This window comes from Staurois parvus, unplaced genomic scaffold (genome assembly GCF_062004578.1).
Source record: "Staurois parvus isolate SC_StPar_1 unplaced genomic scaffold, SC_StPar_1.0 ptg000714l, whole genome shotgun sequence".
Lineage (NCBI taxonomy): Eukaryota > Metazoa > Chordata > Amphibia > Anura > Ranidae > Staurois > Staurois parvus.
This window is the reverse complement of record NW_028318510.1, coordinates 124,692-143,722: the sequence shown is the minus strand read 5'-3', so window position 1 is coordinate 143,722 and position 19,031 is coordinate 124,692. Positions and strand designations below refer to the sequence as shown.

At 40.9% G+C, this 19,031-nt stretch overlaps 1 protein-coding gene across 1 annotated transcript in view; it reads right to left on the bottom strand.

Annotated features, from left to right (window-relative positions):
* Positions 1-19,031, bottom strand: part of IPO11 (importin 11) — a 661,807-nt gene that overhangs the window by 518,655 nt on the left and 124,121 nt on the right. Inside the window, exon 6 of the mRNA XM_089653447.1 lies at positions 1,208-1,340. Within this exon, the coding sequence (XP_089509573.1) occupies positions 1,208-1,340 (133 nt within the window). The remainder of the gene's footprint in view (positions 1-1,207; positions 1,341-19,031) is intronic.

The following is a 19,031-nucleotide window of genomic DNA, read 5'->3' as shown; positions in this document are numbered from 1 at the left end:
GTGGAGGAAAATATTTAGATGGAGGGAAGATAAAGGAACACAGATACTCCTTACAATAGAAACGACAGGTCGGAAGTAACAAAGATAGGTTTGACCTTCAATTACATACAAATGTACTGTACTCCAAAGAAATGTGCCAAGACTACAGACAAGCAAAACTATTAATGTGAGTCATGGCTCGAAACGGCCACTTAACAGTTCACCTAAATACTTTCAGCAGAGTGTGCAGTAAGCCACCAAACAAAAAACCCAGAGTCAATGCTTGTGGGTGACCATTAGACTCAAACTTTCACTGCATAATACCAAGGGAATATGGAGTGGGAATCTCCGCTTAATCTGATTAAGTGCCAAAAAAGGAGGTAGCGTGCTTCCTTCATAGACTTTATCCTAGTTATCCTTCTTTAGTATTCTATTTAGGACAAGAACCTTACATGGGATCCCCTTGGGGTGCAGGCTTTCCATCTTAGAGGCCTGTTGCATACTCTGTTCAGAAGCTAGTGAATTGGTAGTTGATCCTTTGCTGAAACCCTAACCAAGGTCATGTGTATAGAAGAAGAACAACAAGTGATCAAAAACTGACCATTGTGATACAAAAACAGCAGAAGCAATAAAAAAACATAAAGCCAGTGTAGGGACACTGAACAATAAATCATGGAGATAGAAGGTATCCAAGATAAAGCAAGACTTAATATTTTGGAAGTGGAACAGGTTTGGATCAACTGCATTAAAAGATACAGACAAAACTAGTAGGGATAGCCTGTTGATTTAATGATACTTAAAGTGATACTAAACCAGAGCTAGGTCCCGCTGTGTATGTCTATGGAGGGCAGTGCAGTAGACACACAGGTCGGGAGCGTGCACACAACGTGTGTCCCCATAAGAATTGGCTTGCTATAGGGGGGCACACAAAGAAGAAGAGGAGCCAAGATTGCCAGCAGGGGACCCAAGAAAAGGAGGATTGGGCCGGTCTGTGCAATACCACTGCACAGAGCAGGTAAGTATAAAATGTTTGTTATTTTAATTGGAAAAAAAACTTCAGCCTTTAGTAACACTTTAAGTCATTAGATACAGTACCTCAGCATGTGCTATTCTTATGGAGTAATGGTGGTACTTCATTATAAAAATTTTCTTTTCATGGTAAATTATATATAAAGAATTATGTCTGTGCCCATCTTAAAACTGGTAAAGCAAATAACAATCAGCAAACCTTTCAGCGAAAGTGCAGCTCTTTCCAATGAGCTAATGACAGCCAGATCCCCACCAGAACAGATCTGTTGCAGGAACATGTCGGCATGATGATTCCACAAGCAGTATGCAAAAGTGTAGATCTCTGAAGCTAGCTGAAATGTAGAAAAAAATAATCAGCAAGTGCAAAAAGTGAGACTATGGGTTGTAATTTCTGTAGTGCAAGTTAATAAATGTTGTAACTGATGGGTCAATATTAACAAAAACAATTGTTTTATGCCTAGGTGCCCCATGAGCTAACAGCATTGCACAAGAATTCAACAGACAGCTCACTATAAAGTTCACAGAGATGAAGCTGGCATTTCATTAATTTACCCTACCCTCATGAGCACAGTTCACCCAAGGTGGACATACTTACCTTCAGTTCTGCTCCAGCAATATTTGTCTGCAGCCCTTCCAAGTGCTACACGATCCAAGGCTACGTTCACACTAGCGTTGTGTGCAGGCGGCAGAGAGGCTTTTGGGAAGCGTTTTTACCGCTTCCCAAACGCCTCCGCCAATTCTGCACATTACAGCACATGGTGCTGTTCTAACGGGAGCGTTTGCGTCGTGTCGCGGCAAAACGTACGCCTCTGGTCGAGTCAGGAAGCGTTGAAGCCTCCTATTCTCGTCTATGGTGCCGCTCCGTAAACGTGCGGTTGCGACGCAGTTGCGGGGTGTTTGCGGAGCGATAACACCACTCAAACGGCATTATAGGCATTTGTGGGGCTTTATTAACGCTCGGCAAACGCCTAGCAACCGCCGCTAAACCGCACATGCAGCGTTTGCGGAGCGTTTGCCGAGCGTTAAAAAACGCTCCACAAACGCCGGACCAACACTTGCCAAACGCTATAGGGGCATTTGGCAAGCGTTGGTAAAACAGCCAAGTGTGAACGAGCCCTTAGGGGAAAAAAAAAAACTTTTAACTGGCTACCTATTGAACAGCCCTATTTTTCCTTATAGGACAGCCGTACTTCGCAGGTTGCTGTCGGTAAACCTGTCCCTTAGAAATAAATGGGACCTCACCGTGCATGCTGAGTATAAAGAGCAGCTGACCAAAGGTTTTGTTTGCTGTGCAGTATTAGGCTAGGCCACAGAGCTAACATCTCTGGTTTGGTGCTGAAATATGTATGGGTACTGGGCGGGCTGCACTCAAGGGAGGGAATTAATTAAATCAATTCTATCGTAGAATATTAGTTCTTTAGGAAATCTTCCAATCTTTTTAGCAATTACTACTTCATGTGGTAAAGCAATCCACCTCCATCCACAAATATGGCAAATAATAAAAAAATTGCATATAGAATTGAGACATATGCCATAAAGGTGAAGTCACGTGACAAGTGACGAAACACGTCGGAAGGAGCCTATGGATGAAGTCACGCTTCCATTCATCAGGACAGCGGTTGTAGTATTTGTGAAACCGCACCAGGAACGGCATTTTAGCAGGCAATTGCATTTAAAGAGAAGGGCCCGTGCTTTGCCTTGCATTTCATTCTGTATGGTGACGGTTTTCTGAGCTCATACAGATGATACTGCCATCTTGTGCTTAATCGATATATTGCCGGATGTTCATCATAGGTGGTGCAGATATGTATCTCCAGAACGTGAGTGCATTTCCTATAGTTTATTGCTTAATAAAAGTTAAAAAGGATAAAGCACTATGTTGAGTTCTTTTTAATGAGGAATACGGATGACACCAAGACGTTTATATGGAGGAAGCATACTTTGGAGACCCCATTTAACAAGCTGATCTTCTGAGTCCAATTGGGACCAAAAGTGCAGTTAGACCGTAACATTGTACAATGTGAGGTCACACTGCGTGAGGTGAGCAGATATATGGTGGAGGATGTTTTCTCACTGTAATTTGTGACAGCTGCACACATTTTCGTTATCCACAGGAGGGTTTACAGAAGAACACTATTTTGATTGGACTTGCATTTATAATGACTTTTTTGGTTGATTCAATATTATTCTTTGTTTTTGTTTGGGTGATTTTTGCTTTTTGTATTTAATTTCTCATTTTCACATTTTTCGATTCACAGGTATTGAGTATTTTTTTGATGTAGTGTAGCATTTTTTCTTCACCTTTATTCTTATTATTTGCCCCACTGAGACATGGATTGTGTGCACTAGCGGCTACAGTATATATATTTATATATGTGTATTTTTTGCTTTTTATTAACCATAGAAAGCGCTTGAGTTATTTAATTTATATTGGTGAGACATATGCCATATTAGGGCAGCACAGTGGCTAAATGGTTAGCACTTTCACCTGGCAGTTCTAGGGTCATTGGTTCGAATCCCAACCACAGCACCGCCTGCCTGGAGTTTGCATGTTCTCCCTGTGTGGGTTTCCTCCGGGTACTCCAGTATTCTTCCACACTCCGAGAACATGCTGGTAGGTTCATTTGCTCCTGTCTAAATTGGTCCTAGTATGTGTATGAATGAATGTGAGTTAGGGACCTTAGATTGTACACTCCTTGAGGATTAGGGACTGATATGAATGTACAATATATATACATACATATATATATATATATATATATATATATATTGTAAAAGTGCTGTGAAAATAAATGTAAAAGTACTGCGAAAATGAATGGTGCGAAAATAAATAAATATTGTAATTTAGGCTGCTTTCACAGAGATCTATTTTTCTTCGGCTTTTGTGTTAAAAAAAAGCAGAAGAAAAATGTGTGACCATGTAATCCAATGGAACTCTTCACACTGATTTGTTGCAAGTCCACTGCGTTTAGTAAAATCCTGCTTGCTGCATGTTTGGTATCGGTTTGGTGCGGTAAAAAAAAACCTGCACCTCCCCATTGAAATGCATGGAAAAAAATGGCAAAAAAGCATCAAAAACACACCCACATTGTATTTCTGAAGCGGTTTTTGAGTCACATGTTCTGTGTAAAACGCAACACAAATGTGGTAAAAATGCAGCAAAACGCATATGTCTTTTTTGCTACTGAGCAGTGTGAAAGTCGCCTTATTGTTACTAAAAATTGCCTTTCTTTTTCAATCTGCTGCACTGTAATTTTCTGTAAAGTTCAATGCCTTATGGTAACCTGGAGGCATTCTGTACACAGTTGGTGTATGGAACACCACCAGAAATGTCATGTACTGCTTGTGTGATTGGCTCACTAGTTTTCCTAGAAGTCTTCACTAAGATACAAGTCAAATTATAGGCATCCTCTGCAACAAACATTCCAGTTTTAGGTGGGATGCCCCTAAAGCAGTGGTCTCCAAGCTGTGGCCTGATGGTTGGATGTGGTCTTTTGACTGCCTTTATCCGACCCCTGGGGCCACCAACAGTGGGGCATAATTCCTGCCACTGACACAGTTGATGGGTCACTATTCCTCCCACTAATATTAATGATGGGGCATTATTCCTCCCACTAATATTAATGATGCATCAGTATTCCTCCCACTGAAACCAACAATGGGGCAGTATTCCTCCCACTGTCACCAACAATGGGGCAGTATTCCTCCCACTGTCACCAACAATGGGGCACTATGTCTTCCACTGATACCAATGGTGGGGCACTATTCCTGCAACTAATACCACTAACATGATGGAGCATTACTCCTCCAACCCTAAGGTAATGTTTATTCTCACTGATGCTGGGTCAGGGACATTTTCTACCCCCACTAGCCACAATCAGACCCCCTTAAAGTCTGAAAGACAGTAACTGGCCCTTTGTTAGAAAAGTTTGGAGACCCCTGTGCTAAAGGGTTAATCACTTTTCAGGGAATGTATACCCTGCCACTCTCCTCATTAGTGCTCTGCAAGTGCAACAGCTGTCACTACCATTAATTTTCACTCTGCAAATCAACATAATCAAACAAACAGCTATTCCTTCAAAACAGAAACAGGCAGCAATCTGCAACAAAGTTTGTTAACATCCTTGCAACGTGCATTGATCACCTAGAGAGGATTGTTTTACTTCAACAAAAGTGAAGTCTTTAAAGAACCTATATGAATGAAAAATCTTCTCATTGCTGCTCGCAACTGATATCCCCTTGTGCTTTGTACAGCCTTAAGTGAAAATTGTATATAACAGGTCTTTATACTGGCCTGAGTAGGCTTCATAACTCTGATATGATTGCAAATATAGGATATTGACCTTCAGACTCCAATTATTATAAAACTTTGTTAAGATTTACTGAAGTGGGATTTCCAAAGCACTGTATGTATTGAACACATTTTGTGACCAATAAATCATTTATAGACTAGAATAATATGACACTCTCCTTCTTACCATTCATCAGCATAGTTCTCCAAGGTTCCAATTTCCAGCCTAATCCAAAATTCCAATCATATCCAGGGATCCAGTTCTCATTTATCTATCTAGCTTGTCAAGATCCTTCTCATACATGTCACCATCACACTTAGACCTTATGAGCTGCTTTTAGAGACATTTATCTTTTTTTCTGCCCCTAAATGCACCCCATGCACACAAAGGTGTTTACAAGTATTTAGAGACAGAAAAAATCCCATGGCCAGTGTGTTCAGAAAAGGAGCATTTTGAAGAAAAAAAAAAAAAAACACACACTTAAACGTATGTAAATACATCTAAACACACTTTAGTGGTAGGCAAATTTGTACGCATCAAGAGCTTGGGTATTCTTTCATTCCATTGCCTGGAAAAAAAATTATATTCTGGACAATAGAATGAAGGCCAAAGTGCGTGACATGCCTTTACGCCACTATAAAATGTGGTTTTAAGTCCTCATGCACACTGGACAATTTGATAACGCTGGTAACGTTAGCGGTATAAAGTCACGTTAGAAACGTGAGTTTTTCAGCCTTTTTTTAGCATTTTTGCATTAGCGTTTAGCCACATTTTTCAGCTAAAAAAACTCCACTAGAAATCCACTAGTCCTGGGTTTTTTTTCCAGCCAAAAAACGTTGATTACAGTCTGTGTGTGCACCTAGGATAACATGCTGGGGGGTTTACTAGCTGTAGAAAAAAACGTCAAAAGCCAAAAACAGCCGCTGTAAAAACATCCAGTGTGCATGAGGACTAACGCTGCTTTTTTATCCTCTGGAGCACAGGCCTCCAGGGAAGGTAAAAAAAATATCCTGTGTGGATGGGGCCTAAACATTTATAAGATCTCCATAATTTTGTATCATAAGCAAAACCGTGAGATTGCCATCTATTTCATCCTTCCAATCATTAATGAAACATTGTAAAGACCTGTGCCCAACGCCAATCCCTATAGTACACCCCTGCTAACACAACTATTGCTTTATTAAATGCTTTAAGGGCTCGTTCACACTTGACTGTTTTACCAACGCTTGCCAAACGCCCCTATAGCGTTTGGCAAGCGTTGGTCCGGCGTTTGCAGAGCGTTTCTTAAAGCTCAACAAACACTCTGCAAATGCCGCATGCGTGGTTTAGCGGCGGTTGCTAGCCGTTTGCCAAGCGTTAAAAACACCCCACAAATGCCTATAATGAAGTTTAAATGGTGTTACCGCTCCGCAGACGCCCCGCAACCGTGCCGCAAACGCCGGGCGTTTTCGGAGCGGCACCATAGACTAGAATAGGAGGATTCAACGCCTCCTGACTCGACCAGAGGCGTCCGTTTTGCCGCTAACACTCCCGTTAGAACAGCACCATGTGCTGCAATGTGCAGAATTGTCCGAGGCATTTGGGAAGCGGTAAAAACGCTTCCCAAACGCCTCTCTGCCGCCTACACAAAACGCTAGTGTTAACGTAACCTAAATGTAGCTAGGGGCAAAAGGATACCATGGCAGCTCCGGGAAGGTTAAAATTTTAAAATTCACTGTGAGCAGAGATTTTCTCAGGGCCTACAGTACAAAGTTAAAAGTGCAGAAAATGCCAACAGTGCACTTCAGGCGTACCCTAAATCAAAGATAAATTGGCACTCAGCATTCAGTCACCTTACATCTGCTAGAAGATAAATCGAATGGAAAAGCCAGCCAGTGGACTCTTTAAATGACTGACAGTGATACATTCCACGGAGTTCAAAGATTTAACCTGAAAAACTACCCTGTCCTTAAACCCCAGCAGAGTCTGTAAATTCTGTGCGATTTCACAAGAAGTAGTCCCAGCGGGGAGGAAACCTCTTACAAGCAGTGCACTGGAAATATCAGACAATGTGCTTCAGACACTTCTGTTTTCATTAAAAGTAGAAAACAGGTGACCCTGACAGATATCTATCGATGTACTTCGGGAAATTAAATTGTTAGCTTAATCGTAAATTGTTCATGTAAGAAAACGTTACTCCTCAGCAGAGGGGTGCAACATGTGTAGCCAATCTGAATTTCTGAGCAGGACAGATTATCTATAGCTCATACACAATGACATAAGTAAATGATTCTGGATCCAGAAACAATGATAAACAAAGAGGTTGATCATCTCTATTAGACATCCAGACAGAATGACGTAAAATATTAAAGTGGTTCTAAAAGCTGACGTTTTTTTTCATCTTCATTCTATGCATGAAGGTAAAAAACCTCCGGCATGCAGTCCCTCCAATACTTACCTGAGTCGAATGTCGATTCAGCGCTGCGCACAAGAACAGCGGTACTCCCATGTCTCTCTGTCCTCATTGGCTGAGACAGTAGCTGAAGCCTGCCAATCACAGCCAGCGACGAGGGAGCAAGCATGCATGAGTGCCCCCAGAGCAAGCAGCTTGCTAGGAGGGCACTTGGTAAGGGGGAGGGGCCAGAAGCTCCTTTGGGGGACCTGAGAAGAGGAGGATCAGGGCTGCTCTGTGCAAAATCATTTCACAGAGCAGGTAAGTATGATGCGTTTATTATTTTAATCTCTTTGTACCAAGAGTACAAATATATGCAGCCTCTCGGTGGATGGGCCTTGATGCCAAGAGGCTACATATATGCATACCTTAATGTAAACACACCTGTGCCAAGTGTGCTTGCCCTGCGCGCTCCTGGCACAGTTACTGGCACCTAATGAAAAGCTCCCGATCGCTACTTGCAAGTTGGAAGTTTTTCAATCATGTGACTGCAGTGACAGCCAATCACAGCAGTCACATGATCATAAATCTCTTAGATTGTAAGTTCCAAGGAGCAGGGCCCTCCTAACCCTCTTGTATTGAACTGTATTGTTGCTGTATTGTCTCCCGTTATATTGTAAAGCGCTGAGCAAACTGTTAGCGCTATATACATCCTGTATAATAAAAATAAACCCCGCCTCCCAGCATCAGAAACCCCTTAAAGGGCCAGGAGGCACGGGCATTATGGGTTTAAATAAAATTTTTAAAAAATCCTTTAGAACCACTTTAAAAGGTAGAAATATTTCACATTTCTAAACATTTTTCAACAAAACAACTCAAGTCCAATATATATAAACCACACTTTAGTTCACTTATGGATTCTATCAAAAGTCACAAAATGATTTAAAGGATATGTTCAACTTTTGCTAAAAAATAATAAATGCACATTTTTTTACAGGTAAAAAAATGTTCATTTATTTTTTGTTGCAGGAGCCTGTAAACCATTGCACCAGCAATCAGTAGATCGCTGGTGCCATGCAGGCAACATGTTAGTATATCTGCTTGCGTGTGCAGGATGTACGGGCAGGCAGGTACGCTGACAGAAAGAATCAGTGAACTACCACAGAACTCCACAGCACAATGCTAGTTCATTGAGAACTAAAAGCTGGCAGCCGCTAAGAGCGCATTTTTTTAAAATTTTGACAGCTAGGGGGAGGAGAAGATCCCTGCAAGCTGTCAAAGCGGTGAGCGGGGGGCAGTCTATTCATAACATGTTACACCCTGAATATGGGTGTAACATGTTATGAAAGGTGAACTTATCCTTTAAATTAATTCAATACTTTCTTTTAACTTACTATTCTCTATCTCAGCCTCAGGGCTATTCTTCATAAGTAAAAAGATAAGGCACATGTGGAATATTCTTCTGATATACACTGATGACCACTGACAGGTAAAGTGAATAACATTGATTATCTCATTACAGTGGCATCTGAAAGTCAGTGGGATATACTAGGCGGCAACTGAACATGTTGACCCTTAAGTTATGTGCTGAAAGCAGAAAAAAATGAGCAAGTGTGAGGATTTGATGACTTTGACAAGGGCCAGATTGTAATGACTAAACGACTGAGTCCGAGCAACTCCAAAACTGCAGCTCGTGTGGGATGTTCCTAGGACCCACCAAAAGTGGTCCAAGGAAAGAAAACCAGCAAAGCAGTGACAAGGTCATGGGCCACCAAGGCTCAGTGATGCACGTAAGGAGTGAAGGCTGGTCTGTGTAGTCGAATCCAAAGGAAGAACTACTGTAGCTGAAATTGCTGACAAATTGCACAGCAAACAAAAAAAAAATGCATTAAATCAAAAATACAGATTCATGGTAACAGGTGTACAGCAATTGAGATTGGCTTTTGACTGGGTTTCAATACAGCCAATTTTCTTAGGATGCAGCAAATTACCCTTTTTACATTTCCTGTAACAGGTTTCATTACAGCATCATTGTTAGCAGCAATATTAGAATGAAGGTGTCTTGAATGCAAAAACAAATTGTGTAATAACTAGATGAAAATACTGGAAGAGCAGCAGCTTCTCAGAAGCACAGAATAAATATCATGAACCTGAAAAAAAACAAGACACCATCAGAAGGGATATTGCTCATCGCAACCCAAACTGCGTGGGCGTCTTCTTTATTCCCAGCTCTAGACTCCACTTTAATCTAAGCAGCATAAAGGATAAACACTCCTCAAGCACTTAGAAAGCAGGCTGGGTTGCTGCAATCATCAACTCTTAGCTCTTTAAACATGTTGAGACACTGAAGTGTACTGAGAAGAAATATCGTGAGTGGAAAAGAGGAGACGAGCTTAGCCCAATGGCTGCCGTGAGGTTTAACGCAGTAGGAACTGGAGGCCTCTATGCTGATATCCCGGACGCTCTTGTGCTGCCCCACAATTAGATACTCCATGGAGTACTTAAAATTTGACTTAAAATTTTGTTCAGCTCTCAAAATTTTTACTAGATGTATTGCTTTACACAAGTTAGATGATTTCTGAAGAGTGATTTTGGTATATTTCATGCTGAAAGTCAGATGGAGACTCATACATGGCACTCAAAGTGCTAGTGGCTTCTTTATGGACACCAAGCTGACTGATTGCATGAAATGAGCTGGACACAAGCTGGTCATCTTCATGAAGGGCTCTGCAATGTCTTCTACATTAGTTCTCCTAAACTCTAGCCCATAAAGTGAATCTGCATTTTACTTATGCCTACTGTTTATACTTCACTTTCCTTACGTTATCCCACCACCCACCCACCACTTTCAATGAAGAAAAAAAAGAAGCTCCATGTGGAGCTCATTGGAGCTTACACACTACTAAAGACCATCTTCCCATGTAACAGTGTTCATAGAGGATGACTGACTGCTAGGGGGCCCAGTGTAGCATTAAGGGTAGAAGGGGAGAAAGTCACATGTGCTTTCATATCCAGAAGTACTGGGAATTTCACATGATATTGCATCCAAGAGGTGATACAATGTTTTTCCATTGTATTGTGGAGCTACCACTACAGCTCATAGCTATTACAAGAATGCTGGCTACAGGGCAACAATATAAAACATTAAAACATTTGCCTTGTCTTACACTATAATCAAAATCAGTGTTTTAATAAGTAAAGCTTCAGCTTCTTCATTCTTTGGTGGGTGCAAGAGTCCTTAAAAGTGTTTCAACAAGTCCCCAATCACAAAGCATAACTTAACCACTTGAAGACCAAGACTTTTTTGACACTTTTTGTTTACATGTAAAAATCAGTATTTTTTGCTAGAAACTTACTTAGAACCCCCAAACATTATATATTTTTAATGCAGAGGCCCTAGAGAATAAAATGGTGGGTGTTGCAATTTTTTATGTCCTGCAGTATTTGCACAGCGGTTTTTCAAACATAATTTTTCGGGGGAAAGTATACACTGTTTTGATTTTAATGCACAAAAACACAATATAATACCCAATTGTTTGGTAATATATAAATCCCAAGAAAACATGTCATGCTTTATAATTGCGTATGATGACCGTACAATGGTTACAAGCAGCAAATTGTTTTATCCATAGACAATGTTTTAAAAGCCTTTGCAAGTTACCACTGTAGATGTACACAGGAGGCCTGGTGCTAGAATTATTGCCCTTGATCTGTGACACTACACGTCTGGGATGATTGCTGTTTGCATGCATTCGGGGCTGACATGTGCGTTCGCCTTTGTGCATGAACATGGGGGGACAGGGGGCGCTTTTTTAAAAACATTTTTTTTTTTTTACATTGTCACTTTAATTGTTGTTTTTTTCCCTGATAGCAATAGGCAGTGACATATATTCTTTACTGAGAGATCTGGGGTCTTTTAGGCCCCAGATCTCTCCTCTGTCCTTAAAAGCTTCATATCATACCAAGATCTGCATAATGCGATACTTTTTTCAAACCCCTAATGGTTTGTTTACAACAGCGAAACAGGAAATGATCAAATTCTCTGTCACTTCCGGTTTCCCACACCATAGAGATGATCGGAGCTGTTCCGGTCTTCGATTACCTCTATGGTCAGCCAGCGGAACCGGCCCCTGGGCGCTCAGGTCTCCCGGAAGAATGGGAGAGTCTGAGGGGTCTGCGGAAGGCACTCAAAATCTGGTGAAGCTGTGCAATGCAGCTAATCAGCTTCTAAATTCAACGTGTTCAATTTAGCTTTAACAATAAAACCTGAATGCTGATTGGTTTCTATGCAGGGCTGCAATAGATATTGCATGCTCCAGTTTTAGTAATCTCCCCTTGTCTGTCCCAACAAAGAGTTAATAGATTAGGGTTAGGGCTGGGCTTCTTGCATTGTATGTTAGTGAGGACAGACTTGGGACAGGCTCACTCTAACTTTGTTTAAACAACTTACCATCCAGACATGACTTCGTCTCCTGAGAAATATCTAGATAGGTAAGAAATATTGTAAAGCCCTTTTAGGCATGCTATGTGAACAGAAGACACAACATATAGTGGATTTAAATTTGTATGCAAAGTGTAAATAATCTGTAACCCTTTCGCTGCCAGGTCCGTATTTTGCACGGACCTGACAGTAGGGGGTTTTATACACACTCCCGGGGGCTGCAGTGTGTATATGTCTGACAAGCCAACTCCTGCCTGATAGATGGAAGCATTCTGGCATCTCTGCTTCCACTCAATTGCTTTCACACACACCCCTCCCCCCAAGCACATGCCCCTGCCCCATGTATCCCCAGGACCGGGACTGGCATAGCAGGTGCTACCAGGTAGGGGGGAGCTAAATGGACACAAGTCCTTTCTCCTCCCCTTTTTGTTGCTGACCCGGAAGGGACATGTAAAATTTTACTTTCAAGTTCCCCTGTCAGAACGCAGAGCTATCTACACAACATTATATTCAGTGGAGCACAGGGGAGACATCCAGGGTATTTTAAACCACAGATGGTTAATTAAAGAGAACCTGTGACAAAAAAAATCATAACATTTTTGTCCCCTATGTGACGAAAAAAAAAGTTAAATAAAAATAATTTTTATTTTTAAATTGTAAAAAAATTTAAGTTACACCCATGCACATAAAATTCCCCACAAGACATTTTTTAAGGCCTCCCACCCACACACACAGTAGGTAAAATAAGTATTGGAACACGTCACCATTTTTCTTGGTAATATATTTCTAAAGGTGCTATTGAAACATGACATTTTCAACACATGTCAGTAACAACCCATATAATCCATACATACAAATAATCCAAAACATATGGGTTTAGAAATTAAGTTATGTGTAATAAAATAAAATGACACAAGGAAAAAGTACTGAACACATGAAGAAAGGGAGATGCAAAAAAAAAATGGGACGCTAAGACACCAGCTGAAATCTATCAGTAATTAGAAAGCAATCCTGCCCCTTGTCAGTGCAAATTAATATCAGCTGATTCAGTCTCAACTGATGGCCAATAAAAACATGTCTCATTATCAAGGTATCACACAAGAAACATCTCATGATAGGTAAAAGTAAAGAGCTCTCTCAAGACCTGTGCAACCTTACAGATGGCATAGGTTACAGAAGGATTTCCAAACTTCTGAATGGTCAAGTGAGCACTGTTGGGGCCATAATCCGGAAATGGAAAGTACTGAGAAAGTGTAGTGATCACGCTTTCAGTACAGAAATCTCTGTTGCCAATGGATGCATATATACAGCTTATGGGCATTAAAGCCCACCCTCTTTGCTGCCACACATGTGGGCAGTAAGAGGTTAGCCTTACCTGTCTAAGTGTGACACTACTGGTTTTCTGTTGTTTACGCACTCTGTGATTACTATTATTCTGCGTTACTTAGACACTGTAATTACTTTGGATACTTCTGACAATGTACCCCTACCCATGACTTGTTGCTTTTTTGTTTTTGAATTTAAAAAATCTATAATTATTGCATGTGAAAAAAGCCAATTGCACATGATACACAGTGCTTTAGGAAACTGTCAGTTAGGGGTTTTTTTACATCTACTTTAAGGTAAATTGTATTGATTTACTAACTCCATTCACCAAGGGATTGGACTAGTTTTCTGCTGCAGATCATCTAAATATTTCATTTCTCCTTTAAAATTCCCACAAGTGAGTTTTCAGAAATTCCACAGATCATATCCGCAGATGTGTGTGTTGAGTAAACTTCTATTACGACTCTAACAACACAGCAGGTGTACATCTCGGTATGAGACGCTGCCTTGACAAGGAATTCAATTGCTGAAGCAAAATAATTATCATTATATATTCTAAAAGTGGATATGATTACGTGATCTCTATCTTGTCTCTTCTCATCTATGGAAGTAACACAAAACAACAATAAAGAGAGCAACACCGCTATCAGCAGAATCTTCAAAGAGGAATGGCTAAAATATAAAATAAAGAAAAAACTTCTTTAACCACCAACTGTAAAAATGTTTAAAAAGATGCCAATTATCACCACATGCTCGAAAACCGCATGAAAACCTGATTGGGCTAATGGACCACTTAAGTGTTGGCAAGTATCGCAGTATCTGCTCAAAGTATATTATGCAGCCACAGCACAAAATAAAGAAACTAGTTATATTCTCATAGACTCCTGAAAAGTGGGACTTATCATATCCCCGCTGAATCTTTCTAATGCTTAATATAAAACATTCTGTAAATCAATTGTATAGAGGGACCAGAGAATGGGCAGATCAATATCTAATTCTAATACAAAATTTGGAAAGTTCTCAGAGAATACAAATGAGGCAGACTGGTGTGATATCCTCAAAAATGAGGTGAAAAATACCTTTTCATTACTCTAATTTTAAGATCTGAATTCCTGATTTAAAATAAATATATGGTATAGATAAAAACGTAATAAAGAGAATCAAAATACTACCCATGCCATATATGAAGTTAAAAGTGTATGTAAAGTTAATTGTTATCTTTCTTAAAAGTGGTATTAAAGTGGTTGCAAACCCTCACATATACCCAGTGAAGTGACTGATACTCAGACATTAAAAATTACAAATCCTCCTACATTAGTTGTACCTGTTTATCTTCCCTACAGCCCGAGTGCTGAATTTTTTAAAGCTTGTCTGAGAATTCAGAAAAAAGAGGGCTAGGAGCTGAAGTTACATTCTGCAGAACTCAGTAAGGAGAGCTCTTACAGCTGATTGGAGGGAGGAGAAACACACCCCCTCCACACAACTCATAGGAACCGAGCTGAGGCTGTCAATCTGCTGGAGGTCCCTCCCCTGTCACCATTTTTCTCTTGGTGTCAGGAAAACGTGTCAGAAGTGATTCATGCCGATAGCAGAGGAATGACACTTAGTGCTCTTAAAGTGTTACTAAACCCACAGCAGTAATAGTCTGTATATGCAGTAAAGCATGTTTGTTATACTCACTCTGAAAACTAAGGGGTTAATCCTCCGCTTTGTGTAAAAAGGATGCTTGATCCAGTCTTCTCTGATCCTCCCCTTCTTCCACTGTCCTCAATCCAACTGCTGCTAGAACAGAGCCATGGGGGCAAGCTGTACATGCTCAGTTTGGTGTGTATTCCTAGAGAATTTGTTTTTTTTCTTGGAAGAGTGCATGTGATCAGCACAGGGCCAATCAGCACTGTCCAGACAGAGGGTCAGTCCTACAGCCTCATAGGACAGTCAGGGAAGAATGAAAACTCCTCCTACAAGCTTTAAAAAGTGCTCTGCTGCACACTAAAAGAAGTCACAAGACTGCTCTAACTTCTGAGGAGAAAAAGTATTTAGCAGTTTATATTTACTAGAATTATTGCATTTCCATGTTCTGTGTACTGTGGGAAATCTAGGAAATGCAGGGTCCTGGGTTTACTAACACTTTAATTGAGACAAGTACACACTATAGAGGGATACGCTTTGATCTTCTGTCATGTCTGAGGTTTACAACCACTTTAATCTTGCATGCTGACATTTGATATTTAGCACCATACGGCAGAACTGGGTATGGTCTTTGCTTTTCTCTTCAGAAATAGGCTGCCACGTATTTGCATTCTGCCTTGGGGTTTCCCCTCTGCTACAATTCCATCTGCAAGCGGAGTTCCACCCAATTTTTATACTTTGCCTTATTATGTTGTCCCTGTGAAGTAACGAACACGTTGGATATTTTATTTATTTATTTAATATAGAGTGGGGATCGAAAGTTTGGGCACCCCAGCTAAACATTTGTATTAATGTGCATAAAGAAGCCAAGGAAAGATGGAAAAATCTCCAAAAGGCATCAAATTACAGATTAGACATTCTTATAATATGTCAACAAAAGTTAGATTTTATTTCCATCATTTACACTTTCAAAATAACAGAAAACAAAAAAATGGCGTCTGCAAAAGTTTGGGCACCCTGCAGAGTTAATATCTTGTACTGCCCCCTTCGGCAAGTATCATAGCTTGTAAACGCTTTTTGTAGCCAGCCAAGAGTGTTTCAATTCTTGTTTGAGGTATCTTTGCCCATTCTTCCTTACAAAAGTCTTCCAGTTCTTTGAGATTTCTGGGCTGTCTGTCACGCACTGCTCTTTTAAGGTCTATCCATAGATTTTCAATTATGTTGAGGTCAGGAGATTGTGAAGGCCATGGCAAAACCTTCAGTTTATGCCTCTTGATGTAATCCCCCGTGGATTTTGAGGTGTCTTTAGGATCATTATCCATTTGTAGAAGCCATCCTCTCTTTAACTTCAGCTTTTTCACAGATGGCATCAAGTTACCATCCAAAATTTGCTGAAATTTTATTGAATCCATTTTTCCTTCTACCCGTGAGATGTTCCCTGTGCCACTGGCTGCAACACAACCCCAAAGCATGATTGATCCAACCCCATGCTTAACAGTTGGACAGAGGTTCTTTTCATTAAATTCTGTGCCCCTTCTTCTCCAAACGTACCTTTGCTCACTCCGGCCAAAAAGTTCCATTTTAACCTCATCGGTCCACAGAACTTGTTTCCAAAATGCATCAGGCTTGTCTATATGTTCATTTGCAAAGTTCAAACGATGATTTTTGTGGTGAGGACGTAGAAGAGGTTTTCTTCTGATGATTCTTCTATGAAGACCATATTTGTACAAGTATCTCTTTATAGTGGAATAGTGTACCACAACTCCAGTGTCTGCCAGATCTTTCTGGAGGGATCGTGCAGTCAAACGTGGGTTTTGAATTGTTTTTCTCACAATCCTGCGAGCTGTTCTGTCTGATATTTTTCTTGGTCTTCCAGATCTTGCTTTAACTTCCACTGTTCCTGATGACTGCCATTTCTTAATTACATTCCGAACAGAGGATATTGACATCTGAAAACGCTTTGCTATCTTCTTAGAGCCTTCTCCAGCTTTGTGAGCGTCAACTATTTTCAGTTTCAGTTTTCTAGACAACTGCTTAGAAGAACCCATGGTGCTGATTGTTGGGGCAAGGTCAGATGAGTCTGGGCATTTAAAACCTTTGAGATTGACATCACCTGGTCTTCCCAGACGATGATTGAGAACAATCCATGACACTGGCAGGTCTCAGCTTTGCAAAGGGGGCAGTGCATGCTATAAACTCTGCAGGGTGCCCAAACTTTTGCAGACGCCATTTTTTTGTTTTCTGTTATTTTGAAAGTGTAAATGATGGAAATAAAATCTAACTTTTGTTGACCTATTATAAGAATGTCTAATCTGTAATTTGATGCCTTTTGGAGATTTTTCCATCTTTCCTTGGCTTCTTTATGCACATTAATACAAATATTTAGCTGGGGTGCCCAAACTTTCGATCCCCACTGTACATACCTTTAAATCCACTGCAAGCCTGCAATTGCGGTCCCAACCGCCTAGGCAATGATGTCGTAAGGCGATTTGCAAAGTCTCCTGGGATGTCGTTTCCTGTATCCCAGGAGTCCTTTGGTTTCCTGTAATCGCGGGACTTGGAAACCAGAAATGATGCAAATGGGAGGTGTTTTGCGCCTTTTTACCAGAGTCCAGATTACAGGAAGACGTGGATGCTGTATCCTGCTGTTTCCTACACTGTGCTCTATGCTTGAATTGCAGAGTGTGTACATCGCGCCCAGCAGTGTCTGTATTGCGCAAGCACGACAAAGAGTGGTGCATGCTGGGAAAGCCAGCAGCACGGATACCCATAAATAAATACCTGTGGGCTTCAGATGCCCACAGCCATCATGGCGCCTGCCTGCTTCCGAGATCATGGTAAATTTTTAATAATTACAATGCTTTTACTATTGAATTATTCTGATTGTTAATGCTATTTGAAAGGTCATTGTGGATCTGCTTTTACCAAACATTTATTAGGGGGACTGGAGCGCCGCTTTAAGCATGGCTCTGTTACTTCGGAGGATCCCGTGGAGTCCCTCTTGTGTGGGTGTGTCAGTGTCCTAACATATGTGACAGGTGAGCAGGAGCCTTGTTATTGTGCTGGGGATGGTGCCATCATGTGACATGTCATGAAGCACTAGAGTGTGCTGGCTTCATCTTGCGAATGCGCAATTTCATCACAGGGGAAGCATCAAGGCTGACATGGGCAAGGGTGCACGTTTGCCGTGTCCCCAAGGGGATGCAGCAGCAACTATAGTCATGTAACGATCATGTGACCTTTGCATTTAGTGTTCCCCAGGCAGAAGCTCATTGAAGAAATCATTTATATAAGAATAGTAAGTGACAACAGAGGTAAGAGAATAGGGAAATATACTTAAATATTGTTAATGCTTGAGGCTGCATTAGCATAGGAGAACACTTCACAGTAAAAAAGGGAAAAAGGTGGGTTTAATACTTTTATACTTTAAGTTTTGGATAGAGTGTGTGTGTGGGGGGGGGGACGGGCTTTAGTCCCCGTGTCAAGGTTTGTCTGTCTTCCAACTGGGGAGAATTACCTGTTGGCCATTGTCACCAAAAAAAGGAGTTGTCACAAGAACACCAAAAACACTGGAGTCATCCAGAACAACAAGCAGAGAGGACGCATGTTCTGGTGACAACTGTGTAACAGGAGAATTTCCTCCATTTTGGGAAGAGTTCTCTCTCTTCCTGTTGTGTCTCCAGGACGGGAAGTGGAGAGAAATCTCAATTTCAATGAGACACAAAAGGTTTTAAATTGGTTCTAAAAGCTAAAGTTTTATAACCTTCATGAATTTTATACACGAAGGTAAGAAACCTTCAATTTTCAGCTCCCCTAATACTTACCTGAGCCCGATCTCGATCCTGTGATGTGCACGAGAGTGGCGGTTCTTCTGGGTCTCTCTCTCATTATTGGCTGAGACACAGCAGAAGGAGCCACTGGCTCTCGCTGCTGTCAATCACAGCCAGTGTGTCTTCTAGACAAA